We start from the raw sequence: 26,868 nt of genomic DNA, 5'->3' as shown, positions 1-26,868 counted from the left end.
TGTGCTAGAACAAGCATGTTAATATCATTTGAATTGTCTGAATTACAGCCGGGACTGTTATAGAAAATTACTCAACACCTTCTCACCAATCTGATTCACGAATTCAGCAGTACTGTGGTATAATATGACATAACGATAATATTTGAGTAATCAGCACTATAATATGACTGACAATAGTGATGCAGCGACAGCAGTTCTGTAACAGCGATCTTCAAAGTCCCCTCGTAATCGCTGCACGCATGGCTCTCATTAGTGCGGTTGACACGAGTCATGGGAAAGTCTGGCTGTCAACATTGCTCAGCTTTGTGGTGCACACTAAGATTAGCAGCCCTGAATGAAATTTACAAAGTTACCTTTACACCCACCGTTGCGTTACGCTGACTCTAATGCTGGTGGAGTTAGGATTTAACCGGGTATCTAGTGTAAATACAAACAATATGTTTCCTATTAGTGTAACTAAAGTTACTGAATAACATACTTTAAAATGAATAACTGAACAATAAGCTAAGACCTTAAGACATTCAACAAGAGCTCTGTGTGCGCAGTGTGTGTGCAAGTGCTCTGTGTGTGTGTGTGTGTGTGTGTGTGTGTGTGTTTGTGCAGTGTGTTTTTTCTTTTCAGTCCAACTCAGACTTCTTCCTGCGCGTAGCCCAGAACTTTAACAGAAACTAATCACACCAGCAAACCCATATGGCCCATAATTAAGTTCTGTTATTACATTATTTAATGTGGAAATGGCTATATAGACAGAACGAACTCCAGGTGTGTGTGTGTGTGTGTGTGTGTGTGTGTGTGCGCGACTATGTGAGCGTGACAGTGTACACTTTTCAACCTTGATTATAGCTTCATGCTCACTTTCCCCACTTTCCACATTTAGCTAGATTAAAGGGAATTGCGTCCAGATGAGTTTTCTTTCACATCATGCATGTACTCTGTGTGTGTATTTCGGTTTGCGTGAGTGTAGTGTGCTTGTGTGTGCTTAGAAATCAGCTGAGGTGGATTATCTGTAGTAGTTGTGCAGAAACTTAGTGGATAATTAGAGACAGGATTAACAAAAGGATATATATACATATGCGCATAAACTTTAGAATTATAATTATAATTATAACTGCTCCTTAACACTTAAGCAACACTAGCCATGTTGAATTCCGATTGATCAGAAGGTGTTGATTAATTTTCTATAACAGCAAGGCTCAGAGATTAGTATTTACAGCTAAAAGACAACCCACAAGTTTACATTAATCTGCTTGTTTATGGTGTTGTGGCTATCGTAACAACTTACACAAGGACTTGTATTTCCAATGCACCACATAAACAGATTTAAAAATGTGTAAGTGTCGATATGGTGAAGGTTTCAGTGAGGAGATGTTTATTTAGCATTTTTTTGTAAGGAGTCTCCAGTGTCAGCACTGTGTAACAATCAGAGGTAAAACTATTCCTTTAAGGTTTCTAACACAGGAGAATACGGCTTTGCATTTTCTCAGTAACATGACAATGTCCAAAAAACAATTCTTATTTATTCTTATAGACTGTTATATCTGTTAGATGTTATATTATAAGTCATAACAGGAGCTAATCTGTTTTGCAGATGTTCCACAACATTAAATGTAACTATAGATAATGTAATTAAAAATAAATTAATTACAATTAATTAAAATTTGTCATTGTTGGCAAATAGTTGTCGTATAAGAGGAATAAAACACTTCGACGCATCCTATTGTTGAAAGAAAAAAAAAAAAACAGCTGCTTAGCCTAATGCCGCATCGCACTGCCTCATCATTGATTATTTTCCTATAACAGCATGCCCTGTCGTGTTTAATTCCCTACACAGAACATCTGGGTTCAGTCATATACGTGTGGTCCTGGTGATCTACCTCGCTGGAGTGTTTAGTTCCAACTGTAATTGAACACATCTGATCTTGTTGGAAGTAAACTCTCTTGAGTAGTAGATCACCAGAACCAGTTTTGGGCACCGCTGATGTATATGAAGCCAACACTCAATAATCTATATTCAGATATTGTGTATTATTCAGGTATTTATGTATTATATATGCTGTTTACATTTAACATGCTTCGTATGAACATGAACTTATATTTCACAGAATTGTCTTGAATTAGAAAGACAATTATAGTGTAGTAAGCTGATCAAAATCAGTGTTGTAGAAACTTGTATGCAACATTTATTAAATATTAATAAAAGCACAAATTAACTTATTTACTACTGATATTATATGCACTACATTGTTACACAACATAGGATAAGACACTCATTTGCTACTATTGTTCTGCTGTTCAGACTGTTTCTGCTAGTGAATAGACACATACTTTGTGTGTGTGTGTGTGTGTGTGTGTGTATGCTTCCTGTTTCCATGTTTATGTGTATAGAATCCACATGGAAGAGTATGTGCTCTTGTAAAATCAGTTCTTTAAGGGTCTTGTCTGTGAGAATGTTTTTTTTTTTTTTTTTTTAAACTTCAGTAACTGCTGTGTTGGTCATGTTTTTTTTTCACAGCTTCGTGAATTTATTTTCTTCTTGTAGGCTGATCTTTTTACACCACTGAAAACATGTCTATACTATACTCTGTGTTAATATGTACTAGTGTTAGTGCTGACCTGTGCTGATGCAGTGAGTCCTAATTAGGACTGTAAGGAAGCTTGTGTGCTATCAGCAGACAACTGAATCACACACACATGACGTGTTGTAACTCACTAACCCTCCTTTTCCTGTACGCAAGTGCTCCCCTACACACACACACACACACACACACACACAAACACACACACACACACACACACACACACACACAAACACACATATCCTTTTTACAATGGATTTGTCAAAGCCCTGTTTTCACTACAGATCCAAGCACAAACTCTCAGACACACATCAGCGCCTTCAGCCCTTTAAGTAACCCCTTCATTGTGTGTGTGAAAGACAAACAAAGACAGCAAAGAACGGTCTCAGTATTGAAGTGCTACATACGTAATTTCTTGAGACTTTAATTAACTGTATGGTAATTAACAAACAAAATTGCTAGCATGGAGACTGGTACAATTGATGCAGCTAAAGGGTAGCCTAGATTTAGGCAGATTTTAGTTTACTTTTAATTCATACTACTGAAATGATTAATGCTGTATTTAACTTAACTCAGAAATAGGAAGCCAGGATTACATCATTTTAGACCTCTGTGCATTCAAGCTACTAAGTGGGGGAAAAACATGGATGCCTCCATGGTTGTCTTTTGTTAGCAGCAATGTTGCCAGCTAATGTTAGTGGGATCATAATTACATGGGATCTAAATCAAATACTAGTATACACAGTGTAAGTCATTTTAAATTGAAGAAGTGCTACTTTGTTTACTGTCGATGCTATGATTTGTCATATCCTCCAGCGATTTGAGGGGGCGTTTTCTTTGTTTTTTCTTTGTTTGAGGTCAGAAATTTCGAGTTACAAGCTTTAGCATAAGTTCTTCTGTTTGCCTTATCTACTCTTTCCCTCCAGTCCTTATTGAGCCAACAAGTGGAATGTCCATCTGAGCAGCACGCGAAGCCATTAATAACATTATTTCCACCACCTCAATCTGATTTGCTTAACTGCAGCCACTGTCATTTGCACCATCGGCCAGACCTAAAGCACTTTAGATTTGATCAGATTTGAAACAGATAGTCAGAAGACTGTCTGGCTGCTAAGTGATTCTTGGTTTGTCTACATGGTTACATGTGAAGTGACACTTCATGCCTTTTTTTTTTTCCTCTCCTCCTAATATACGTCTTCATCTGAGGTGCTTTTCAAAGTAGGATTAACACATCTTGGGATGTATGCAATGATCTTGCAGCTGACTTAATCCAGTAATATCCACAACTCACATGACTTTGATAACCCCCTAGAGGAGTTCCTGGCTCTGATATACAGTACATGATTATTTCACTACTCTAAAAATCTTCACTCTCTAGTGTTCATTTATATACGCATGGAAATATTTACATATTATTTGTTATTATTAACTTTGTCTTAATACCACTGCACACCACATTTTCCAAAGCTGCATCAGACACTTTATGCAATGCTATACCTATTGCTGCTACACTACCAAATAGTTTACAGTTTACGGCCCATGTTCTGTATTTTTAGTGTTCTTTGTATTTTATCGTCCTGTACTTGTCTCACACTGTTGTGTATTTGCACTTTATGCAGTCTTGCATACTGTACATACATACCATACCATAGTCCTGGAGCTATAGAGAGGAATGACAATAAAAACCCACTTGACTTGAAATAACTTGACTTGAATATCAAATGTAAACGTTAGCCACCCGAGTTTAATTTACTGTTGTGTTTCCTTGTCCTTAGGATTGGTCAGCTATCCCCCTCTGATCAGGTGGAGTCCTCGGCCCCCAATTTGTGAACTGCCCCTCCATCAGAGGTCTCCTGTAACCCCCCACCACCACCCTGTCTGCGGAGTGGGTATCGGCGTCCTCTCCAGGGGGCGCCAGCGAGGAGCTGAGTGAAGCTTTGGACAAGCCTTTGGAGAACGATGCAGAGGGCGTGTGGAGTCCTGATATTGAGCAGAGCTTCCAGGAGGCACTGGCCATCTACCCTCCCTGTGGTCGCCGCAAAATCATCCTCTCTGATGAGGGCAAGATGTACGGTACGCCCCTCCTGCTCAGCCTTTTCCTTCTTTTCCTTATGAGTCTTGCAAAAAACTAACTATGGATATATTTTATCCCAATCTGGCCGGGATCTGTCCATTACTTCTTTTGTTTTGGTTTTGTTTTTTATACCTTGGTAGTTAGTCACATTTTCCCTTTTCTACCTGTTCTCTCAAGCAGCTCTGCTTTTTTAACTGCATATCCAAAAAAAAGTTTGATTTCTATAAACCTGGCATACAAGTGTGACTAGCTGTTAAAAGTTTCTAATGTATCCTTTCACCACTAGTGGCACTGTAGTGAAAAAAGCAGGGCTAAGAAAATTGTTTATAGGGAAATGTCTTCTCAGGGAGTTTTTCCTTGCCACTGTCACCTCTGGCTTGCTCATTAGAGAGCTAAATTCCTGGTTTTGTGACAGTCTCTATTGTTAAAAGTTCTATACAAATAAAATTAAATGTAGTACATATAGTTTACATGAAACACACTCTTACCAAAAATAAATAAATAAAAATAAAAAAATTTTCTTCTTCGTACACAGCCAAAGATGAAAATATCTTGAATATAGTCAGATTTATTTAGTATTTGCTATCATAAGATTACAATAAACCAAATATAAGATTGTTAAGTCTATTTCTAGACATTTTTACTAACGTCAAGGCGCTTTGATCTTTGTTTTTTTTTCCTATGAATTAAAAAAATGTAAAATTATCTGCGAATAGAACAAGGTTTTAGGTTTGAAATTAGTTTTTTCAGGTTTGGAATTAGTAAAAAGGTCTAGAAATAGGTTTGCTAATCTTATATTTTGGTTTATTGCATTTTTATAATAGGAAACACTAGGTAGGTTTGACTATATTCAAGATATTTTAACTTCCTAAGATGTATTTTTTTTGTAGTGTAGTGATCGCTGTTGGCTTGGGTCAGTGGTACAAGAGGAAAGAAACAGAAAACAGACCATCATGACACTGAATGGAAATTAATGTAGCAAAGATGAAATGTTAATACACAAAGTGGATACACATTTGCTTGCTGGAGAATGGTGAAGTTCAGAAGGGGGTTAAAATACGATGCAGCCATGATACTTCATGGCAGAAAGTGAATACGTCAATCAAATGTACGCATGAGCTACACACAATTATATATTCAATATATGGAAATGTTGTGTATTCCACTTAATTTTTATTACATCCTCTGTCATAATGTATATAAACAGTTTTTATTTACATGATAATTTTTTTTGTTTATTTACATTAAAACCACATTGCATCCCTTTAACAAATGACATGCTAAATATCCATGGCAAATATGAGAATTCCTTATTGTGATCTTTAGATAGCAGCAATAGCTTGCAGAGACATTTTTCTGTTAATATCTCTTTGTGTGTGTGTGTGTGTGTGTGTGTGTGTGTGTGTGTGAGAGAGAGAGATAGAGCTGTTGACTGATAACAGATGAGTTGCTGATGAGTGGTGGTGGTTTGATTAGGGTGGATACACAGATGGATCAAAGTGGAGGGTTGGAGAGAAGGAGAATGAGTAGGGACATGTGCTGGATCTCCAGTCAGACATCATGTGTCATCATATGCTGCACTAGCCGTTATTCACAGTCTCCCTCCAGCTGCTGTTAAAGCTTGTGCAACTAAACAAAGCCTGGAGTGGTGGTGCTGGAGGAGTGAAGGCAGGTGCTGAATACTGAGGCATGGCACAGGGGGCAGATTGTGGTTCTGTTGCCCCTGTCCTTCCCTGCGGGGGAGGCGAGGGGCATGTGAGCAACGGGTAGGGAGTGTCATGGAGTGTCTGGAATGGCATGTGATCGGGGGTTCAAGGCAGTGTGGCTGTAACCGGAGACCAGAATAGACGTTTACCCTTTGAGTGTGTGTGATGATGGAGAGGAGGCAGAGAGGGACAGATAAACATCGAGGGACGAGAGCCAGTCTTCGGCTCTGCACCTGTCCTGTGCCCTATGTCTATATACCCCTCCCTCCTTCCCGTAGTGTATAACACACAACCCTGAACTGTCTGCCTGGTAGTCAGTGTGTTTGTGTGTGTGTGTGTGTGTGTGTGTGTGACTTTCAGGTCACCTAGAGCTGCTCCCCCTCCTATTACCCCTCAACCCTGCAACATGATCATATTTATTATATGAGAAGAGAGACAGACAGACAGACAAACTCAAAATCTCCCTCTCTCCTGTTAGCAGTGAGATTAGAGTGAATATGATCACACTATCGCCCTCTTACCCTTGTCACTTATGTCTTATCACAGACAAAAAAAAATAAAAAATCATCAGTACTGTGTTAACACACCGTCTCCAGACATGCTTCTCAAAATAGGCTCCACAGACCCTCAGGGCACGCGCACAATTGTATTATTACTTTTTATATGTATTGATATGACATATACATATATTACCTATATTATACTTTATATATGTACTGATATTACACTGTAATGAATTTATAGTGGCAGACGTTGTTAGTTAGTGGTATAGTTGTCATTATGTTACAGAGAAATTTGGTATTATGTTAAGGAATGTATCATATTAAGTAATAAATCAAAATGAAGTCAATATCTACAGAAGAATTGCGGCTGGCTTTCACCGGGGCTGTAAGTATATAAGTGTACCTAAGGGAATTAATGCAATTTCAAAAGCAAACGGTGGTCACACCAAATAAAAATGTATTTGTTGCTTGTGAAAGCATTTTCACTTCACAGAATTTCTTTTCATATGCCTAAGAATTTTTCACAGTAGTGTCAGTGTAACTGCTTTGGGTTCTCTGGGTGGAAAGTTTAAAAAGAAGCTGTAATTGCATAACAACAACAACAACAACAACAACAACAATAATAATAATAATAATAAAATAATAATAATAATAATTTTATATAATATATAAAGGCTACCCAAAGAAATAGTACAGATAAATCAAATGACAGTCAAGGTTTTACTTTTACATTTAAATAAAAATAAATTTAATTAACCCTAATATGTCAAAAAAATATAAATATTTAGATTATGATATTAAAATAAATCAGTGCTGTGAAGATTTACAGCAAAATGGGTCCCTGTTTGAGAGCCGCGGGCCTACAGCATTGAGTTTGCACCAGGTGCAAATACAACAATGCGTAACCAATCAGAATCATGCACAAAAAAAAATAAATCATATTAATAGTCCCTGTGCTCCCTGCCAGTTTTTATCAGATGTGTATCAAGAACAAAGCAGAAAGGACGAGTGCAAGACCGAGGGACCACAACCTTCAGCGCATGGTCACATTTCTGCAGATGCAATTTCATTGACTGGAGCTCGGTGACTAGAGCTGCAGGGTTTCATGTGCAGTCTTATTCTTTTGGTTCCTGCAAAACAGCTGAGCTAAACGCTTCAGCCAGCTTTCTGTCTAGCAGACTCTGCATCCAAACAGAGCTTCATTCACTGCATTAATTGGCTGTGTTGAAACAATTTACGGTAGTTACACAAATGACTAACTGCATTGTGCAGTGCTGAATGCGACACTAACGTATGGCTACATTTCTACAAAGTGCACTTTTTTTTTTCACTCTGCTAGAGAAGCAGATGGAGTCCTGGCATACAAGCTATAAAAATCAATGTAAACCCGACTGCATTCCTCCGCTGGTCCATCAGCTGGGAAAGATTTTTTTTAACCGTCTTGGCCTCTTCCTCAAACATTTGTGTCATTTTCCCACCATTCTTTACATGCCCACTAGCCTGTATTCTCATCACTCACTGGAGTTATTATCTTGTTAAACCATACCGTACCACAGAGGCTGTTTCACTCTTGCTGCTGTGGGCTAAAATCGCCAGGCTTTGCCAAAGAAAACATTTCATGGCTTCCATGGCTGCTGTACTGTAATGCTTTTCACCCGCTCCCTCACTCGACTCTTAAAAATTACACACACCACTGCTGAGAGGAAACACATTTACCACGGCTTAACGGCTCCCAATCATTCAGTAGCTAGTTAAGTAAATAATGGACCTCTTCACCTCTTCACCTGTCACAAAGTTGTGGAAAAAAAAGTTTTAAAAGATAAACCTCACAGAATTAAGTGCTTTTTATGTAAAAAGATGTCATAGCACTGGACATTTAGAGAACAATGGACATTTAGAGAACATTCACTATTCTCGAAAGTATATGGTTTTAGCTTTACTTTTTCATATTTGCCCTGGTGCTAATTAGGTTTCTAATGGAGAGAGAGAGAGAGAGAGACAGAGAGAGAGAGAGAGACAGAGAGAGAGAGACAGAGAGAGAGAGAGAGACAGAGAGAGAGAGACAGAGAGAGAGAGAGTGGTGGAAAAAGCTTCCTAACCCTCACCTAGACTCTAACTTTAACAGTTGAGTGAGAGATTCATTTGTGAGTAAATATGACTTCTAATGAGTTGGCTTTCTCTCTCTCTCTCTCTCTCTCTCTCTCTCTCTCTCTCACACACACACACACACACACAATTTTAAGACTGCAAAATTTACAGCAAAATTTCAGGTTTGTTATTGCCAATTTTGTCAAATTTAATATTAATTATTACAAATTCTCTCTCATTCTCACTCTCTTTAACACACACACGCGCACGCACACACACACACACACACACACAGACACACAGACACACACACGCGCAAACACTCCTTGTCAGTGGCAGACAGCAGATAACTCGATCCTGCTTGTAGGCTCAGTACCCCGATCGTAACCTTAGCCTTCTTTCTGACCTTTCATTGTACATGTGATTTCAGAGCGTCTTCAGGGAAAGACAGCGAAGATTCTGTGAAAAGCCCAGCTCAGATGCCCGTCTCTCACTCTGTCTGTCTGGCAGCTGGATTGTTTATCTGTTTGTCTCTCTGGCCGTCACCCTCACTGTCTGCTGTCTGTTTTCCTGTCTGTCTCCATAAGACTGGATACATAGGTTTAGCTTTGATGTGTCCTGATTTGAAGTTGTTGGTTTTATTTTTTTCAGAAACAACAAATTGAAAAGATGTAATAAGAATCAGAGAAGTGCCAAAAGTGCCAGAGCTTTCTTTTGTGTATATGTGTCACTTTGACCTCCATCTTTCCACATTGTATTACAACAGCGTCCCTCTATATTCTTGGGAGAACTTCACACTGTGTATATTGTTGTGAAGTCGGTTGTTTTGCTTTCAGGTTTTCAGCGTCAGGAGATAAGAGGAGAAAAAGGTGAAATGAGCTTGTATTTTATTAAACCCAATCCTGATTTCTTCTCTTGTTGTTTTAGAGCACTGAACGGCTGTGTTAATCATTTATATAAGTGCAGTAGATTAAACAGTCAGAAATGAAACAAACAGAATGTACGAATAAACACTGGGCTGTATGAATATTAATAGCATTGCAGTCATCTACAGCGTTAGAAATGTAAATTATGCATATATATAATGCTTTTAAAAATGGTACATATAAATTACCAGCAGCAATATTACTGATCAGTATAGAGCTGCACAATTAATCTTATTTTAATCATGACCATGATATTTGGCTCCTTCAATTTATTAATCACAATTGACTTTAGCTTAGCTAAAGTAATGCAATTGACTGACATTATATATATATATATATATATATATATATATATATATATATATATATATATTTTTTTTTTTTTTTTCTTTGGTGTCCTAAATCACAAACTCACTAACTGTTTGGTTCCATACTGGATTGGCTTGCTTATGTATTTAATGTAACTGAAAACAAATCTAAATTTGGTTCAAATATTTAAACCACTGAAGAAATATTAGATTAATGTACAAATGTTTTGATTTGAAATAATCAGGTTGTTGTTCTTCCTCTTTCGGTTGCTCCCGTTAGGGGTCGCCACAGCGGATCATTGAGCCGCATATTTGATTTGGCACAGTTTTTATGCCGGGTGCCCTTCCTGGCGCAACCCTTACCAATTTTATCCAGGCTTGGGACCAGTGGCTGAGGTAGGTTCCCTGGCCGGGAATCGAAACCGGGCCGCGGCAGTGAGAGCGCCGAGGCCTATCCACTAGTCCTCCAGGGACCCATTTGAAATAATCAAGTATATACAACTATTTTGTCCCTGTATAGGCTGGCTCTTGTGATAAGTGATAGTGATTTCAGTATTGAGCACAATAATTGCAGTTATCAATTTAGCCATTATGATCTAGAACAGCAGAAGCATTTTTGCTGGTGAATCTACTCTGACGCTAAGCAAAAGAATCTGAATAAACATGAGATGAAAATCTCATGGCATGTTTTGCGGTGTTCTCTATGATTCTTGTTCCACTCATGTCAGAAGGCGACTAACTAGGGATGCTACTAAGGAGGAAAACAGCAGTTAATACAGGAACATGCAATTTGAAAATTTCATTGTATTTTGTCTCAAAGTCTAAAAAGGATCATAGCATTAACTAACCATTTAAACAAACACACAAGGCAGTTGCGACAAAGAAAAGAAATATTTATTACAAAATCTTTGTACAACCATCTGAGAGCTCTAGTGAAAATGCTTCTATTTTTTAATTTAAAACAACAATTTTCATTATGAATTATATTATTGACAATAACTTAAGTAAAAAGGAGAATCTTTGAAATATTCACATGAATATGAGTTTCTTAGTATTTGGTACGTCCCCTTTATGCTTTAATGACAGTGTGAACTCGAGCTGGCATGGACTCCACACGTTCGTGTAAAACCTTATGATCCATTTTAGACCAGATGCATCGGAATGTCATCTAAACACATGCTTCAATAGAAGAGATTGGACATGAGGAAAATCGGAATTTTTTTACAAAGCCATTAACACGCTCAATATCACACGTTTGCTTACATTTAAACAGGGACCTAGAAATAGTGAAGAATCTTGAATATTAAATATTCAACCCAATATGTTAAGTAATCTTGCCGGAAGATGTCTGTAGTAATTATGATTGATATGCATGGTATAAATCACAGAGATATGACTGTCTTTAAGATGTACGCATGGATGCCACACTAAAAATTTCATGCATACTACATACACCGCATTTTTTAATACCAACTGCTTATATTGACCTTCATTACTCTTGTCGTAGCTTGTCGTAGCTCACAGTAGGTCACATGATCATGACACGTTTGTAGGTTTTACATGTGTTAGGGACTCAAGGGACATGCGCTGCTTCTCTGACATGTCCTTTTAATTGTTCTACATTTTAAATTTGGCCAATACTTGCTTTTTGCAGTTTGGTTTCGGCAAGAGATAAGAGATGATAGAAAAGAACACCTCCTGGAGCAAAGCCTCTTTCCTCACAGGATATGATGGAATCTTTACAAACTTGTCAGTTTGGATGAGATATACAGTCACCTGGGGTTATTTCTACTAGCCATTTTGTAGAAGGTAAATGTAAGCTTACAGGGCTAAAATCCCAGAGACACTGCAGTAATAATTACTTTACCCCATCTCCTCATGTAAAATTAGTCCAATCTGTGTGAAAATGTTTGTGTGTGTAAGTGTTTGCGTATGCCAAATCAAACAAAAAATTTCCACCAGATTTACGAAAGTTTCAAAAATGCTGATTTTCTTCATACTTACGTGCATATGTTGATGAATGCCAATCACCCGTAAATTACCAGGCGTGTTCATGGCATGGCTAATTTGCATTTGGTGACACCTACAAAATTAAATGACAAGTAAACGCCAAGTAATAAAAAACTTTCTCATAGGAAGACGTAGAAGTCTCATCTATGGCAATAATAATAATCTGGAGCCAAATTACAGAAAAAGTTAATTCAATGTGAATTAAGTGAGGAAAAAAAATGGTTTCACTTGAAAATGGAGAAAATATATATGTACCCTGGTGACTATGGACCCCAAGCACATCACACAGGGAATCTGCTTTTTTTATTCATCAACCGCTGCCCAAAATCCCTCTCACATTAATGCGCCCTCCCCGATGCCATGAAAAGCAGGAGGATATGTGTCATAAGGAAGTGTGACGTTGGCACACAGGACACTAGGGAGTATACGACACATTGCAGCTTGAGACATACCAGATCGGTCACTTATCAGTCATTTAGTGCAGGCTCTAATAAAGTGTTGCGCTGCATTAAAAGAAGATGCTGTGGCAAATGGAACTGACTTATATGCAGAACCATTGCAATCTGTTCTCCTTTTATACAGTGACATTTCTTCTCAACTGAATGACTGCTCTTATTTGGATTTATCTTGGCTTGCTTTCTTTAATTGACGCTTTTAATATAATATACTGGATTTCACAAAATGTTCATTAAATTTGTGTCTGTAATTGAAATACATAAGCCTTTAATTTTGACAGTGTAATCTGTATATAAAAATACAGTAATCCATGCAATGATATGATTTGAAGTTTTTGTGAATTTGGACACACTCAGGAGCATGAGTAGGATATGAGCAATTTGCGAATAAATCCGTTTGTATCCAGCTTGATAAATGAGGCCAATTGTCAGTATTTATCACAGTTGTCATTATAAGCTGAAAGAGAGAGTGGCTGTGAGGAAAGGTGGCATTGAGCCAAAAAAAAAAAAACCGGAAATGCATTTTAATCGGCATTTATTGATGGTGCGGTAACTGTTCGATCATACGCTGTGACTAACTGGGAAACCATGACACTGTTACAACCCTATAAAGGGAATAAAAATAGCATAAAGATAAGTTCATTCATTATTTAGTGTGTACTTTTACACTGTAGTTTTTTTTTTCATTTTATATCTTCTTTAATAACTAATCTTTCCTGTAAATACCTTTAGGAAACAACAAAGGGGTAAGAATGGGATGGTATAATGTATTATATAAGCATATTCATAATTTACTGTAAAGATCGTTCAGACCTAAAAAAAAAAAACCAAAAAAAAAAAACCACAAAGTTCTTTCTTTGACCCACACACAAACTGTGCCAGAAAAATAAAACAAAACAAAACAAAAAAACGATTCTCATGATTTCAGCTTATTAATGTGCACCATTTGGGTTAAAACAGTTGTCTAATCTCTTAGTTATTTTTTCCGTTATTACATCTGTCTAATCCAGATCACATTCAACAGTTTTGAGAGCATTTCAGTCATTAGCTTTATGAGTATGTTTTGTATATGAAGTCCATCAAGGACACTATGGGGAAATGGAAAACAAAATAAGAACACACACACACACACACACACACACACAAACATGGTGACGCTGCTAGTTACACTGTGGTTACACTGTGCTGTGTTCTGTTAGAAAGGAAGTCTCAGTCAAACTCCAGATTCCTGAGACCCTAATGTACTTCTCATCCCCAAGGAGAGCGTATGGCCAACAGATGTAGCTCCTATTACTGCCCCTGAAAACACGCACGCACACATTACTCCCTTGCTACATGCGCTGATTTGTGGGTGCGTGTTTGCATGCATGCATGTATATATGTGTGTGTGCGCAAATGCTGTGTGAACGTGAATGCGTGCGTGTGTGTCTATCCCCTATCCCTCCTTCCGTTCTGAGCAGATGCAGGACTCAGTGTGAGGAGAACTCAGAGCTTAGGAATGAGAAGAATGTGCAGGGGAGGGGGGCGTTCAGTGAGAGAGTTGGAGAGAAAGAGAGATAGCAAGATGAAGAGAAAGAGAGAGAGAGAGAGGGCATCCAAAGGGTCAGAGAGATTTATGAGGTACGGGACCTTGTGAGGGCGGCTGCTCCTTTGCATGACATCGATTCGGTCCGGTATGACCTCCTCTGTCCCTCAGAAGAGTGGGCAGGAGGGTGTGTGTGTGTGTGTGTGTGTGTGTGTAGGTTTCAGGTAGCTGCGGCTGTCCACCCTTCCACGATTGCACTTTAGACTGAATGACTGCTTTTTGGCTGTGCCCCAGCAAACATGATACACACACACACACACACACAGAGCTGTGACACACACTGGCCCTGACATTTGCCCTCTCTCTCTTCCTCTCTCAACCAGCCTAAAGAAAATATTTATTTTTGTACATATTTATTATTTTCATTAATGTTTGGTATAATGACTACTATAACAGTTTCCACAATGTTGCATCTTTGTTTTGCGTTTCTTTTGGTTTCGTTCTGAACTACTAGAGTTTTCGCATTTGCATCTTTCCTTGCTGTTTCCTAGCAAAGCCATCTCCTTGTGACTCTGACCTCATATATGCAGCCTATAAAAGGTCCCTGCTATGTCATCCTCGTCATCTGGTGATATTTGTTTAAATATTTTTCTACTTTCTTTTGTTCCTTTGGAACTATTGTAGGCTGTATATCAATAACAGGCACCATTCCTCATTAATGCAAATCCCATACATAACTGAGAATGGGAATCATTTGAGGTGTTAATACTGCTTTCTACTGAGGAGGAGAATCACATTAAGTGTTCATACTGTTCTTTATTGAGGATAAAAATCACTCAACATTCTCATACTCTTCTCTATTAAAGGTGAGAATTAATCAAGGTGCTGATATTGTACTCTTTTGAGGATGAGAAGGCTCAGTCTTGCTCAGTTGCTCAGTCAAAGCACATGAGATGCGTCGAAGCAAAATTCAGTCTGTAAAACCTATCGATGTTGAACTCCATGTTGCGGCTTCACAAATATCCGCAATTGATACACAAGAAGGTGCCTCTTGACCTGCGTTCAAGTGTGCTTGCACAATCACTTCCTTTACTTACCCAGATAACCAGTCTTTTGACAGCAAGGCCCTTTATGGAGCTCCCCAAAGCTGGTCAGCAACCCGCCAGCTGACAGTCACTTCCACATAGCGCTTCAGAGCCCTCACTGAACACAGAGCTGACCTGGGCACAGTCTCTTCTGCAAGAACAGAGAGGATTATAGGTTTACTGATATACTGCGGCATCAATATCTTTGGCAGGAATGCTGGGTTCAGCCACAGCGTGACATTTTTAAAGTCTGGCCCCTAACACGGGAGGTGCCCAAACTGCATCAAATCTAGATCCTGCTGTGAAGGTCAGAGACGTTGAGTTGATGTGCGCTCAGTGGCAAAGCATCAAGCTCTCCAGGGCATTCAGATAACACTGCCACATATGCTTTTTATAGTAAACCAAGAAAAATATGCCTTTAGTCGACTCTGTAAAAGCTCAAAAACATTGTTCACTGTGGAAGATGAGTTTATGTGTTTCGCATATTGTGACAAAACCTTTCACTTTCCTGCATACAACTGGTGCCCAGATGCTGCACACACACTCACAACACTGGCTGACACTTTGTGCACTTTCCAGTTCGTTGGAGTCACTCCAAGGAGCCAGACCTTTAATATCATGGTGTGTTGTCTACTGTGCCACAGTAATGACGGCAGGTCTGGTTTGATGGGTTGTGGGCACGGGGGGTCTATCAGTTATGCTAACAGGTTTAACAAGTAAGAACTTAAATATTAGAATTAGCATCACCTGCATTGCATATCAATCACTTAGCGATGAAGCTTTAACAATAACAAGTTTAGCAAAAAGCAAAAGATTAGAGCACTATATCAGCGTCTTTATTTCACTTCCTCAACTCCTCATCAAGACGAGAAAGCAGACGAGCGTGATGTAGCAGGAGCTTATTATAGGATACACACATGGCATACTTAGCAAAGATAATGCAAACAGGAAAACTCGGCTAGTTGTAAAGGAAGCCACCTTGGCGGTCTGCAAGGAAAGGAAGTAGAACAATATTTATTCAAAAAAACAGAAAACGCTGTGATAACTGTGATAACGGTGTGATAAATCCAAGATACAGTGTAGTCTGTATGTCATTAGGCATGGTTATTTTGTCCCTGGACTGGACTATAAATGAATGCTATAAGATTTGCAGCAGCTTTAATTTGAGGTTACATGAATTGAGCCATATATACAGGCAGATGATCAATTAAAGGTGCCTGTTATGCTGTGGAGGGCATTTTGCTGGCATTTTTTCTGTCCACTAGTCCGCTTAGAAGGAAGTGTCACTGCAAGTCAGTACAAACTTATTCTGCCTGATCATCTTTGGCCTGCACATTCACCAAATCTCAACCCAATTGCAAATCTATGGGAGATTTTGGAGCAACATGTTAAATAGAGCTCTCTACCACCTTCATCAAAACACCAACTGAGGGAAGAATGATGTTCATCCCTCCAGTACAGATCCAGAGACTTGTAGAATCTATGCCAATGTGCATTGAAGCTCTTCTGGCAGCTTGTGGTGGCCCATGTACGACACTTTATATTGGTTGCTTCTTTAATTTGTCACCCATCTGTACATTATAATACTTTTTATATCATCCTCCAAAACAATTTGCTGTTTTTTTTTATATTTGGTTATATTGTTTAGGAACAAGAGGGCTGATGATAGGTCTAGAGATGATTATATGGGTGTTGTGTGTTTAGAGTCTGTTGCTTTTTATTTTTCAGTAACGTAAGGGCAGGTAAGTGAAGAAGGTCACATTGAAATATTTGTAATCAATCAGAGACAAAAAAAATTAGGTCTGTCAAAAATCAAATATTTGTTATATTTTTAAGAAGCAACACCACACTAAGATTTTTAGCTGATATACCACAGAAGACCACGATAATGGATTAGTGGAAGATGTTTTCAAGTATGAAGGCATGGTTAGAATTAGCTAAAATTTACATAAAAGCAACAAAGTCTAAAGAACTGATGAAACAAAGCTCTTTATAATCTTGTATCTAACTGAACAAAGTAAGGAGAACAAAAGGAGCGTCTTATGATCCAAATCACGGCATAATCTGTAAAACACAGTGGAATGACTTTCTGTAGTGGCTAAAATCAGGATGAACCCTAATATACACAAAAACATTAGTTCGGATATTTCAAACTTCATTGCTTCACCTGAAAGAAGGACAATGACCTGAAACCTACTACTAAAACAACTGCGGGTGAAAAAACTGTTACTGACCAAGTCAATCACTCATACTACACATCACTGAAAAGTCAAAAAGAAGTCAAAAAGACCCAAGAACAGATGGGAACCATCCAATATCTAAATAAAAATTAGAGATTATTTTGTGAAAATACATTTATTTTTGGGTTCTTACGAACCTTTTTTGAAGGTAGTGGACAGCTTATGAAGAATATCAGCAATTGGTAGTAAAATGTCATTTTGTGCTGGTTTTGTGGTTGTAAAATCAATACAGACTTGCTTTGCTTAAAATCCAGTCGTCACATTACTACAAAAGAGGATTATGTTATATTGTGCTTAAGCTAACAGCAGAGCAGACCAGGAAGGCAGTTAGTGAGAGCTTGTGCATGCATGTGGGCTGTTTGCTTGTTTGCTTAATCTCACTTTATTTTTTTATTTTTTTTATGATTCTCTATGATTCCAGCCTCTTAAAGTTTCTGAATAGGCAGGTTGATTTAGTCTTCTTCTAATCTGACGTCTGTTAGAACCTGAGACATGCTTTGGAGAAATGTTCAAAACAGAGAAAAAGTCATGCGTGGCATCTCAAAGGTGAATCTAACTTTTTTTATTGCCTGGAAATGGATCCGCTCTTCTCCTCTGTGATCACTTTGCCGATCGCTGTGCTGTCACCACTATGGGAAGGAGTTTCCTTTTAAAACTCTTCTACCACTAGCTTATTCTACACAAATCCTGTTTGCCTTTACTTTTCCAAGAGAAATAGGGAAACTGATGTCTAATGAGCTGAAGTAGACACTTTCTATCAGCTGCTCCATTTCCTTTAGTAGACACTCACAGCTCACAAGGTCATCTCCCAGCTCTGTTTTCCCTCTAAAGCACTCATATAAGGCATGTGAGCTGGTTAAGGAGTGCCGTGGGTTAGTGAAGGGGTTTTAGGCACTCTTTGCCACATGACTAGTGCTGTGAGTTGTCGTGGCTGGTAACTGGAGAGCAGCTGAGGGAACAAGCCCTGATGATTTATGGCAGGAGTAAAGACATATTCCATAAACATTGACACATACACACCAGCTGCTATCCAGCTTCCCTGAGCCAGGGTTGCTTTAGAACAACTCGCTGCTCTAGGTGTCATTCTTCGTCTCACACATATGCCCACACGTACACACTCTTTTTTCCTTCTCACTCACATTCATACAAACACACTCATACAAACAGATGCCCAAGATCCAATCTTACAGTATATTATATTATATTCGTATACTTATTCGTATACTGTTCTACTTACATATAATTTATATACCATATATCTTTCTACCACTGCTTATAGATTCGCATAAATAAATGCAATTACGTTGTAATTTTGTATGTATTTATATACATAAAATATTCACAAATGAACCAAAAGAGTTAACATAGTCAGGAATACTCTAATGTATTTCACTTTAAACATTTAAAAAGAAAAATGTACAGTGGGTATAAAAAGTCTACACACCTCTGTTATTATTTTTTTAGGATTTTGTTTTGTAAAAAAAAAACCAAAAAAAAAAACCGTCAGATCTTTTTCCACATTTAATTTGATATAGCAATACATTCAAGTGAAAAACAAATAGAAATATTTTAGGGGGGAAAAAAATAAAAAAGTACAATAACCTGGTTGCACAAGTGTGCATACTCTTTTATAATGTGGCATGTGACTATGTTCAGAATTATCCAATCACATTCATTCTCATGTTCATCACACATTCAGCTGTTATCAATGCAGTGATTCTGATTAACTCCAAATAAAGATCAGCTGTTTCTGGAGGATTTTCTTGATATCTTTTCGGTTTCATATGACTGTTGAAGCTGACGTCTTATTGTTGAAAGGTGTCAATCAGGACAGGAATTTATAAAGGAAATTCCAATTGTCTGGGCTATGGGGTAGAGTGGCTAGATGGAAACCCTTTCTCAAGAAAAAAATGCCCAAGCCCACATAAATCACCTCAAACCATGTGGCAACCATGTGAACTTTTTGGGCATAATCCTAAAAGATATGTTTGGTGCAAAAACAAGACAGCTTATCGCCCAAAGAACAAGATACCCACAGTGAAGCATGGTGATGGCAGCATCATGTTGTGGAGCTGCTTCTCTTCAGCTGGGACTGGGGCTCTAGTCAAGATAGACGAAATCATGGATGGCTCCAAAAAGCAATCTATTTTGGCACAAAACCTGCAGGCCTCTTTTAGACAGCTGAAAATGAAGACAAAAATCACCTTCCAGCTCGATAACAACCCAAAGCACAAACACAAGTGAAGAAGGCTGTGTAAAGGAGATTCCCGTGCAATTTGATAAGTCGGAAGCATATTTGCAAGGAAGAGTGGAATACAATTACCAATCAGATGTGTTAATTTGGTAGTTTCTTACTCCAGAAACACTGAGTGGTGTAATAAAATCAAAAGATGCTTCAACAAAGTATTAGTTAAGGGATGTGCACACTTATGCAACAAGGTTATTTCCCCCTAAAACATTTCTATTTGTTTTTCACTTGAATTTTGTTGGCTGCTATATCACATCAAATGTGGAAAACGATCTCACATGATATATCTTGGTTTAATTTTTTTACATGACAAAAACCTGCAATTTTAACAGAGGTGTGTAGACTTTTTATATCCTTTTTATGTAATTCCTTAGCGCCTGCTGTCATCCCTCTGTGAAACCAGAATCTATTTCTAACATCATATTTATCATCCCTGCCTGATACCCACATCTGGACTCAGTTTCGAGATGTTTCATATTGCTTGCTCAGCTGGTTTAATGCCACCTGAAATGAGGAGCACTTAAAATGCATCAATTTGATATTCTGATTTCTGTTTCTATTGCTAGGACGTAATGAGCTAATAGCACGCTACATCAAACTGCGAACAGGAAAGACGCGGACGAGGAAACAGGTGAGAAAGCACTTGGTTCTTTTGCCAACAAATACTAGCGTGTGCACAATGTTAGCCTATCATCTTGGACAGCACAGAATTGGATGAAATGAAAAGAAAAAAATTGGAACTTAATTAGACTGGCAGCTCACAATGTAGTGAGCGTGTGATTATTAGGCCCCTGTGGGCCTCTGTGCTGAAACCGAGCCCAGCTATGTGATTTATGCCTGAGGACCCACACACAGATGCTGCTGGATAAAATAACGGGCTTGCTCTTCAGCACCTCACATAGTCTGGCTTGTTAGAGCCATAACCAGCCGTTCTCTCACAATCAGGGCCACACTGCTCAGGGTTAGGCCCTGGAATCTGATAGTACTCCCTCCGACCTTCGATATTGCACCATCTTGTCCAGAATTGGCAGCATACATGAGGCTTAAGCCCCTTCACCACATAGGGAGAAGGTGGGAAGGATGGATATGGGAATGCTGGAATCTGAGTGCAGGGATACTGCTCCGGAAAAGGGAGATCAGACACCTGTTCCTCAAATCTGGGATAATATCAGGGTGACTATTAGAACAAGTAATAAACAGATATGCAAGTCTTTAACACACAACACATGTAAATGACAGGAGAAGAACACTAGTATAAAATATTTGAATGTTTATTTACAAAATGTATTTAGAATATTAATATGAATTCAACACAAACTAGCCAATATGACCTGATAATTTTTTTTTCACCAGAGAATCAGATTAAGAAAATGATTATGATCTTTTGCAGTTTGTTTATATGACAAAAAGAAATTGTAAAAATGCAATGAATGTCCTGTGCCAGTTTGAAAATCAAAACAAACACAAGATCATTTTTGCAGTATATCAACTTACTGTATCTCCATTTCTACGCGTCAGCCAAAGCCAACACTTTGGAGAGAAATGGGCCGTATTGTTTAGCGTTTTTTTTTTTTTTTATTTGGTTGGCAGCATTGTCATTAAAAATGGCCATGATTTAATCATTTAATCACGCAGGTGTGGTCGGACCTCAGAGTGGTTTTGGCTAGGATAATTATCTATCTGTTGTGGTCATGTGTGTTGTGAAATGCAAGTATGTGCAAGTATTACATTCCTCAGTAACATACCTCAGTGTCTTCTTTGTTGATTGTCAACACTATTATTATTATTATTTGACCACATAATGTTATAAAATGTTATATTTAATGCATAGCTTTTGAGAAAACCGACTGTATCCCTTATGCAGGTGTCCAGTCATATCCAAGTGCTGGCGCGGAGGAAGGCTCGGGAGATACAGGTGAAACTGAAGGTAGTGGCTCCCCTGAGACGGATCCACCCATTACCAAATTTTCATCCCTTCCTCACATTAACTGTGTTCATAAGTTTGATTGCGTGTGTAGTTCATCCATGATGTGACATTTGATCATCCTCTGACCTCTAAGTACACAAGGGTCAAGTTCACCCTCCTACAGTTTCTGTCTTTCCTCTAATGCTTTCATGTCTTTTATTGCACAGTATAGTTCACTCACACTCCCACTGGCTGTCAGCCATCATAGCCCAGCTGTCAGAGCCCAGAGCTGGTCACAAGGCTACCACTGACAGGCCTTTTAAATACATTTCTGAAACGGAGAACAGTGACAGACACACACACATGCCCATGCTACGGGTTATGGTTGCACTGTTGGTCCAGTCTAGGCAAAAGAATGCATTGGCTTGTCGTGTTTCAAGGACTCTACAGCTCCTAAACCAGGGCATGGACAACTCGTTTTAAATTTTGCACTTTACTTGACTACTGATACTTCTGTACTCATGTTGCCAATGATTCTGTTATCATCGGTTTAGTCTTCTAGAGCCATAATTAATTAATTAATTGAGAAGTCTACACATAGAGGTTCACACATAGCTGTGGATCAGGATTTGCAGCTGGTTCAGAGACTGTGTTTTTCCACTTGATGTTTCTCCAAGCTGGTCTGGGGTTTCATAATGCTGAAGCTTCGAGCTCTTAGTTTGACCTCCAGGAGTAATAGGCAGCTTGTCAACACTAGCTGCAGTCTGGCAGGGGCATAAAGTTTAAATTCCTGCTCTGAAAGGCCCACAGCAGGATTAGGACTGCTTCATTCAGGATGAGAAACATACTCACAAACTTACTTTTGTGGTCTTGCAGAATTTGCAGCTATAAACAATTCAGTTGTATTTTGTATATTGTATTTATATTTGTGGGGCTGAGCCCAAGTTTAATGTAGTTACAAAAATAGAAGACAGAAATAAAACAGGAACACTAATAATGCACAGCTAGGTTTATGATTAAAATGTATTTAAAACAGCCAGTTTAATAGAATTTTTCAATGTACTTATATAGATTTCTAATTCATGTGTAACAGATTGGAACTTTTTGCATAGATTCTTATCTAAATTATAATATTTGCACTAATTTAGATATGAATTAAGATGAAGACTTCAAGCTTTTTGGTTCAAGGCCAGTATTTGACACTGATCCCAACATTACATTTGTTTCATACGTTGTGGTGCTGGACATCTAGTGCCCTGGTAATGTCACTATTGTCTACTTTGTTTCTTGAAAGGACCAGGCAGCCAAAGACAAGGCCCTCCAGAGCATGGCCAACATGTCATCAGCACAGATCATCTCTCCTACTGCCTTCCAGAACAAAATGGCCCTGCAGAGCCTCTCACGGCCCGCATACCCAACTGCTGGTGGGGTGAGTCCAGGCACGAAATCAACCTGACTTCTAATTACATCTTCAAACAATGTCTTTTAAACAATTGTGTGATGTCTTTTTAATCTAATATGGTGGAGGAGTTTGAGAATTGGACAGAGTAAAGCACCTGACCATATGTCATGCCGTGAACCATGTAGTGGCGTTTATGAATCAAATGTCCTGTGAATGTTTGATGATCATCTGACTGATTTTTCTTCTTGTAGTTTTGGCATGGAGCACTTCCAGGTCAACCAGCGTCTACAGAGGAGTAAGTAAGATTTTCTAAATTCGTTATTAGAGGCAGCACATAGTGAAATCTGACATGCAGAAAAACTTATAGGGAGTTTTAAAACAATACCTATTTATGATTGTGTCTTGTGTCCATGCAGCATCAAACCATTTTCGCAACAGAACTACGTCATGCAAGCCACAGGTCCTTCCATCACAGGTCTGTCTGCCATTAATACTTGTACTTATTTTATAAGACACAATATATGGTTATAACTGGCCCTAAAATGCTCTTTTTCCGCTCCAGGTTATGAGAGTGCGTCAGGTCTGTCTATGTCCCCTAGTGCTCCCCCTTGGCAAGGCAGAAGTATAGCTAGCTCTAAGCTGCGGATGTTGGAGTTCTCTGCCTTTCTGGAGCAACCACAAGACCCGGAGAATGTGAGTCTATGAATTAAACTGATCAGGTTGTCTAATATGTTTATTATAAGGTGGAGATTTCAAAGCTATAAGATTTCACTTCACTTTATTAAGCCTTATGTTGCTCTCTGTTCTGATTTGAGCAGTTCAACAAGCACTTGTTTGTGCACATTGGTCAGTCAAACCCAACATATTCTGACCCTTATTTGGAGGCTGTGGACATCCGGCAGATCTATGACAAATTCCCTGAGAAGAAAGGAGGTCTGAAGGAGCTGTTTGAGAAAGGACCAGCAAACGCGTTCTTCCTTGTCAAGTTCTGGGTAAGACCTAAAAAAAAAAAACCACTAATGTGCCAATGATTCGCCCTTCAGTGACTGATGCTACTAAATCTGATTATCAGGTTATCAGACTTACAGAATGTATGAAAGGAAAGATCGTGATAACAGATATGAGAAACTTTATGACCTTCTTGACCACCTGTAATGGTCATGTGTGACAACATCTGAAAGACATATATAGTGGAGGTTGAGCACATCTGAGCTCATATAGGAATAGTTGTGCGTTAGTGTTGAAGTGTTTTCTTTACACTGGCCAAGCAGTTGTCCAGAGGGCACAAAGAGAGGGAGGGTGGGATGTTGTAGATCTCTAGGGCCTTGGCTTGGGGAGTGTGACTGACAGGTTCTACTTTTTCAGTGGAGAAATCTGAGCTTGGCCACCTGTCCCTCTCACTGTTACACCATCCCACAACACACGCACCCACCTATTTATAGAACCTTCAAGCCTGTATAGATAGATAGATAGATAGATATTATCAGAGTTTGACATAATGATGAGTTCATATAATCAGCCCCTGATGATACATTTACATCTACAATAGTTTTACTGATTTTAATCTATCCGGAGTTAATTTTATGCTTGACAGACTCTTCTTACACTACATTGGTAGCCAAATAGATATACAAAAGAGTTCACAACCTCATGAAGTCCTCTTTACAAGGTCAGGACCGTTCAAAGTGTCTATTGTTGCTAAATCAACAATATGGGGTCTGTTGTAGGAACAGTGGGCGTGCAAAAAGACTACATGTACACTACATATATAGAGCCAAAATACATGATAAGTCTAGTCCTATATCAAAGATTAGATTGAAAAGGACTTTCAGTATCCAATACTCACTGACAGTGTAATTTGTCATTTCATCCAGGGCCAATTTTAAGTTTTGTCTCCAAAATCATCTCTAAGAAGTCTAAACCAATGAGCACTGTTCCATAAACTCATAAGTATGGGTCATGACTTGGGCGTCCACGTGCACAGGTCGCCATGACAACACTGACAGGCCTCCTGTGGTACTCCAAAGCTATGGCATTCTAGATTAAATTTGCACACCGTCTATGGCCACTGTCTCGCACTGCGCCCCGCGGCCATGTCCTAACGGATCACCTCACGCTTTTGAAGTGCCGCCGCAATCGGATTTGAGTCGGCCGTGCTAAATTGTTACACAGGGAGCTGGGCAGCGTAACGCAATTTTGAACGTTGCGGGATGTTGATTGTAATTGGATGAATTCCCTCGCAGAAAGAGAGAGAGCATGGGTTCAGCTGAGAAATGAAGATAAATGAGGGAATAACCGAGCGCAAGGAATAGAGATGGAAGAGCAGTGCAGGGAGAAGAAAGGTGTCAGGGGGATTATAATGGGGCATTAAGAGGCAGGGAGCTAGAGGGGAAAAGGTGAACCTGCCGTGAGTGTGCTTATTTAAGGGCTAAGATGAGAACAGGGTTTGTTGTAGTCCAAACATCTGTGCAGGTCAGCCTATTGTTAAAATCTACATGGATCTGGGTCATTATTACATAAAAATTTGAAATCTACTAATATATGGTTGCTATGTATGTTGCTGAAACTGTGTTTATGGTCTGGGGATATGTACACATGATATATGATATTTTAACTGCATACCTGAGCCAGAGTTATCTGAGGTTTTTCAGACAGGTGGTATGTGATGAATGGCAGTGCAGATAAGTCAGATAAATGAACTAGGCAGGAATGGGTGGTTGGCCTTTGAGAGGGAGTTGTTTGGCTAGAGCAGCTTATGTGATACTACAACTACACTATATTGTTAAAAAAAATGGAATCAGGTGAGAAGCAAGGGTGGCTGGTATAAATGCACGAGGAGGGCTAAGAGCCACATCACATCATTTCTGTTAACGAATGTCTTGAGATGGATTCTTTTCAACTTTTGTGGACCAAGGCACAACAGCACCACCAACGGTCATTAGAAAAATGAAGAAATGAGGCTTGGGCCTACTTCTTTCAAGCTCAGACTGTAGATTCATGCAGTAACATCAGCATAACAGTTGGGTCAGGTGATTACACAGAGTGAAACACCTCCTAGATTTCTCTGCATTTGGGCTGATCATTTTCAGTCCACTTCACTGACACATCTTTTACGTGTTACATGTGGAATACTGTTGTGGGTGTAATGAATGTGAATGAGGTGAATTATTTAATCTATCATCCTTTTTTTCCCCAAAAGTATTTGGATTAGAAACTAAAACTAGACACAGTGCAATTGTAAATTTAGTGTGTTTTTTTTTTTTGTTTACCATTTTTTGTATTTGAATAAAATACGGCACGAACCTAGTCAGGCATTACAGACTTACAGTCTAAACAGTTAAGAAAGTAGAAATTACAAATCTGTCTGTCTGTCTTTAAGTGTGTGTAATAGTTTGCATATCATTCTTTTCATGCCATTGATGATATAATGTGATATAATGTATTGCTCAAACACTAATAGTTTATTAATTCATTGTCGAGCTACTGAGAGATAGGTATAAGACTACAGTCAGTACTAATAAAAATAAAAAACTAATAAAATCCATGATATCAGGAATACTGTAAGGAATTGTGAAGCCCTCTATTTCCAATATGCAAACTGTATCTTTGGAGAATTACAGTAGAGTGTTAAAACCAGAAGATTCTGGTGGCTGATTTGACTCTGCACTCTTTGCACAGACAGCACTCTTGTTCTCTGTACAGGTCTAGTAGTGCTGTAATTCATGTTCCAAAAAGCATTACAGCACAAACCTGAAGACAGATGTGTTTGCTTGATACCATTTAGGTCACCTTTAGCTGAATTATGTCTGACTCAAT

At 38.7% G+C, this 26,868-nt stretch overlaps 1 protein-coding gene across 4 annotated transcripts in view; it reads left to right on the top strand.

The window, feature by feature from the left end:
• The window catches only part of LOC113530145 (transcriptional enhancer factor TEF-3), a 33,683-nt gene that overhangs the window by 3,701 nt on the left and 3,114 nt on the right, over positions 1 to 26,868 (top strand). The window contains exons 2-9 of one of the 4 annotated variants that reach the window (XM_034307614.2): positions 4,352 to 4,644; positions 20,311 to 20,375; positions 21,609 to 21,671; positions 22,945 to 23,079; positions 23,304 to 23,347; positions 23,469 to 23,527; positions 23,615 to 23,745; positions 23,871 to 24,044. In XM_034307614.2, coding sequence (XP_034163505.1) covers positions 22,978 to 23,079; positions 23,304 to 23,347; positions 23,469 to 23,527; positions 23,615 to 23,745; positions 23,871 to 24,044 — 510 coding nt within the window. In that variant the 5' untranslated portion in view covers positions 4,352 to 4,644; positions 20,311 to 20,375; positions 21,609 to 21,671; positions 22,945 to 22,977. Of the gene's footprint in view, positions 1 to 4,351; positions 4,650 to 20,310; positions 20,376 to 21,608; positions 21,672 to 22,944; positions 23,080 to 23,303; positions 23,348 to 23,468; positions 23,528 to 23,614; positions 23,746 to 23,870; positions 24,045 to 26,868 lie in introns of all 4 variants that reach the window. The other 3 variants (XM_026919933.3, XM_034307613.2, XM_053236653.1) reach the window with 3 other exon arrangements.

The sequence above is a fragment of the Pangasianodon hypophthalmus genome, chromosome 9 (genome assembly GCF_027358585.1).
Source record: "Pangasianodon hypophthalmus isolate fPanHyp1 chromosome 9, fPanHyp1.pri, whole genome shotgun sequence".
Classification (NCBI taxonomy): domain Eukaryota; kingdom Metazoa; phylum Chordata; class Actinopteri; order Siluriformes; family Pangasiidae; genus Pangasianodon; species Pangasianodon hypophthalmus.
Note: the sequence above shows the minus strand (reverse complement) of the source record. Positions and strands in the feature narration are given on the sequence as shown.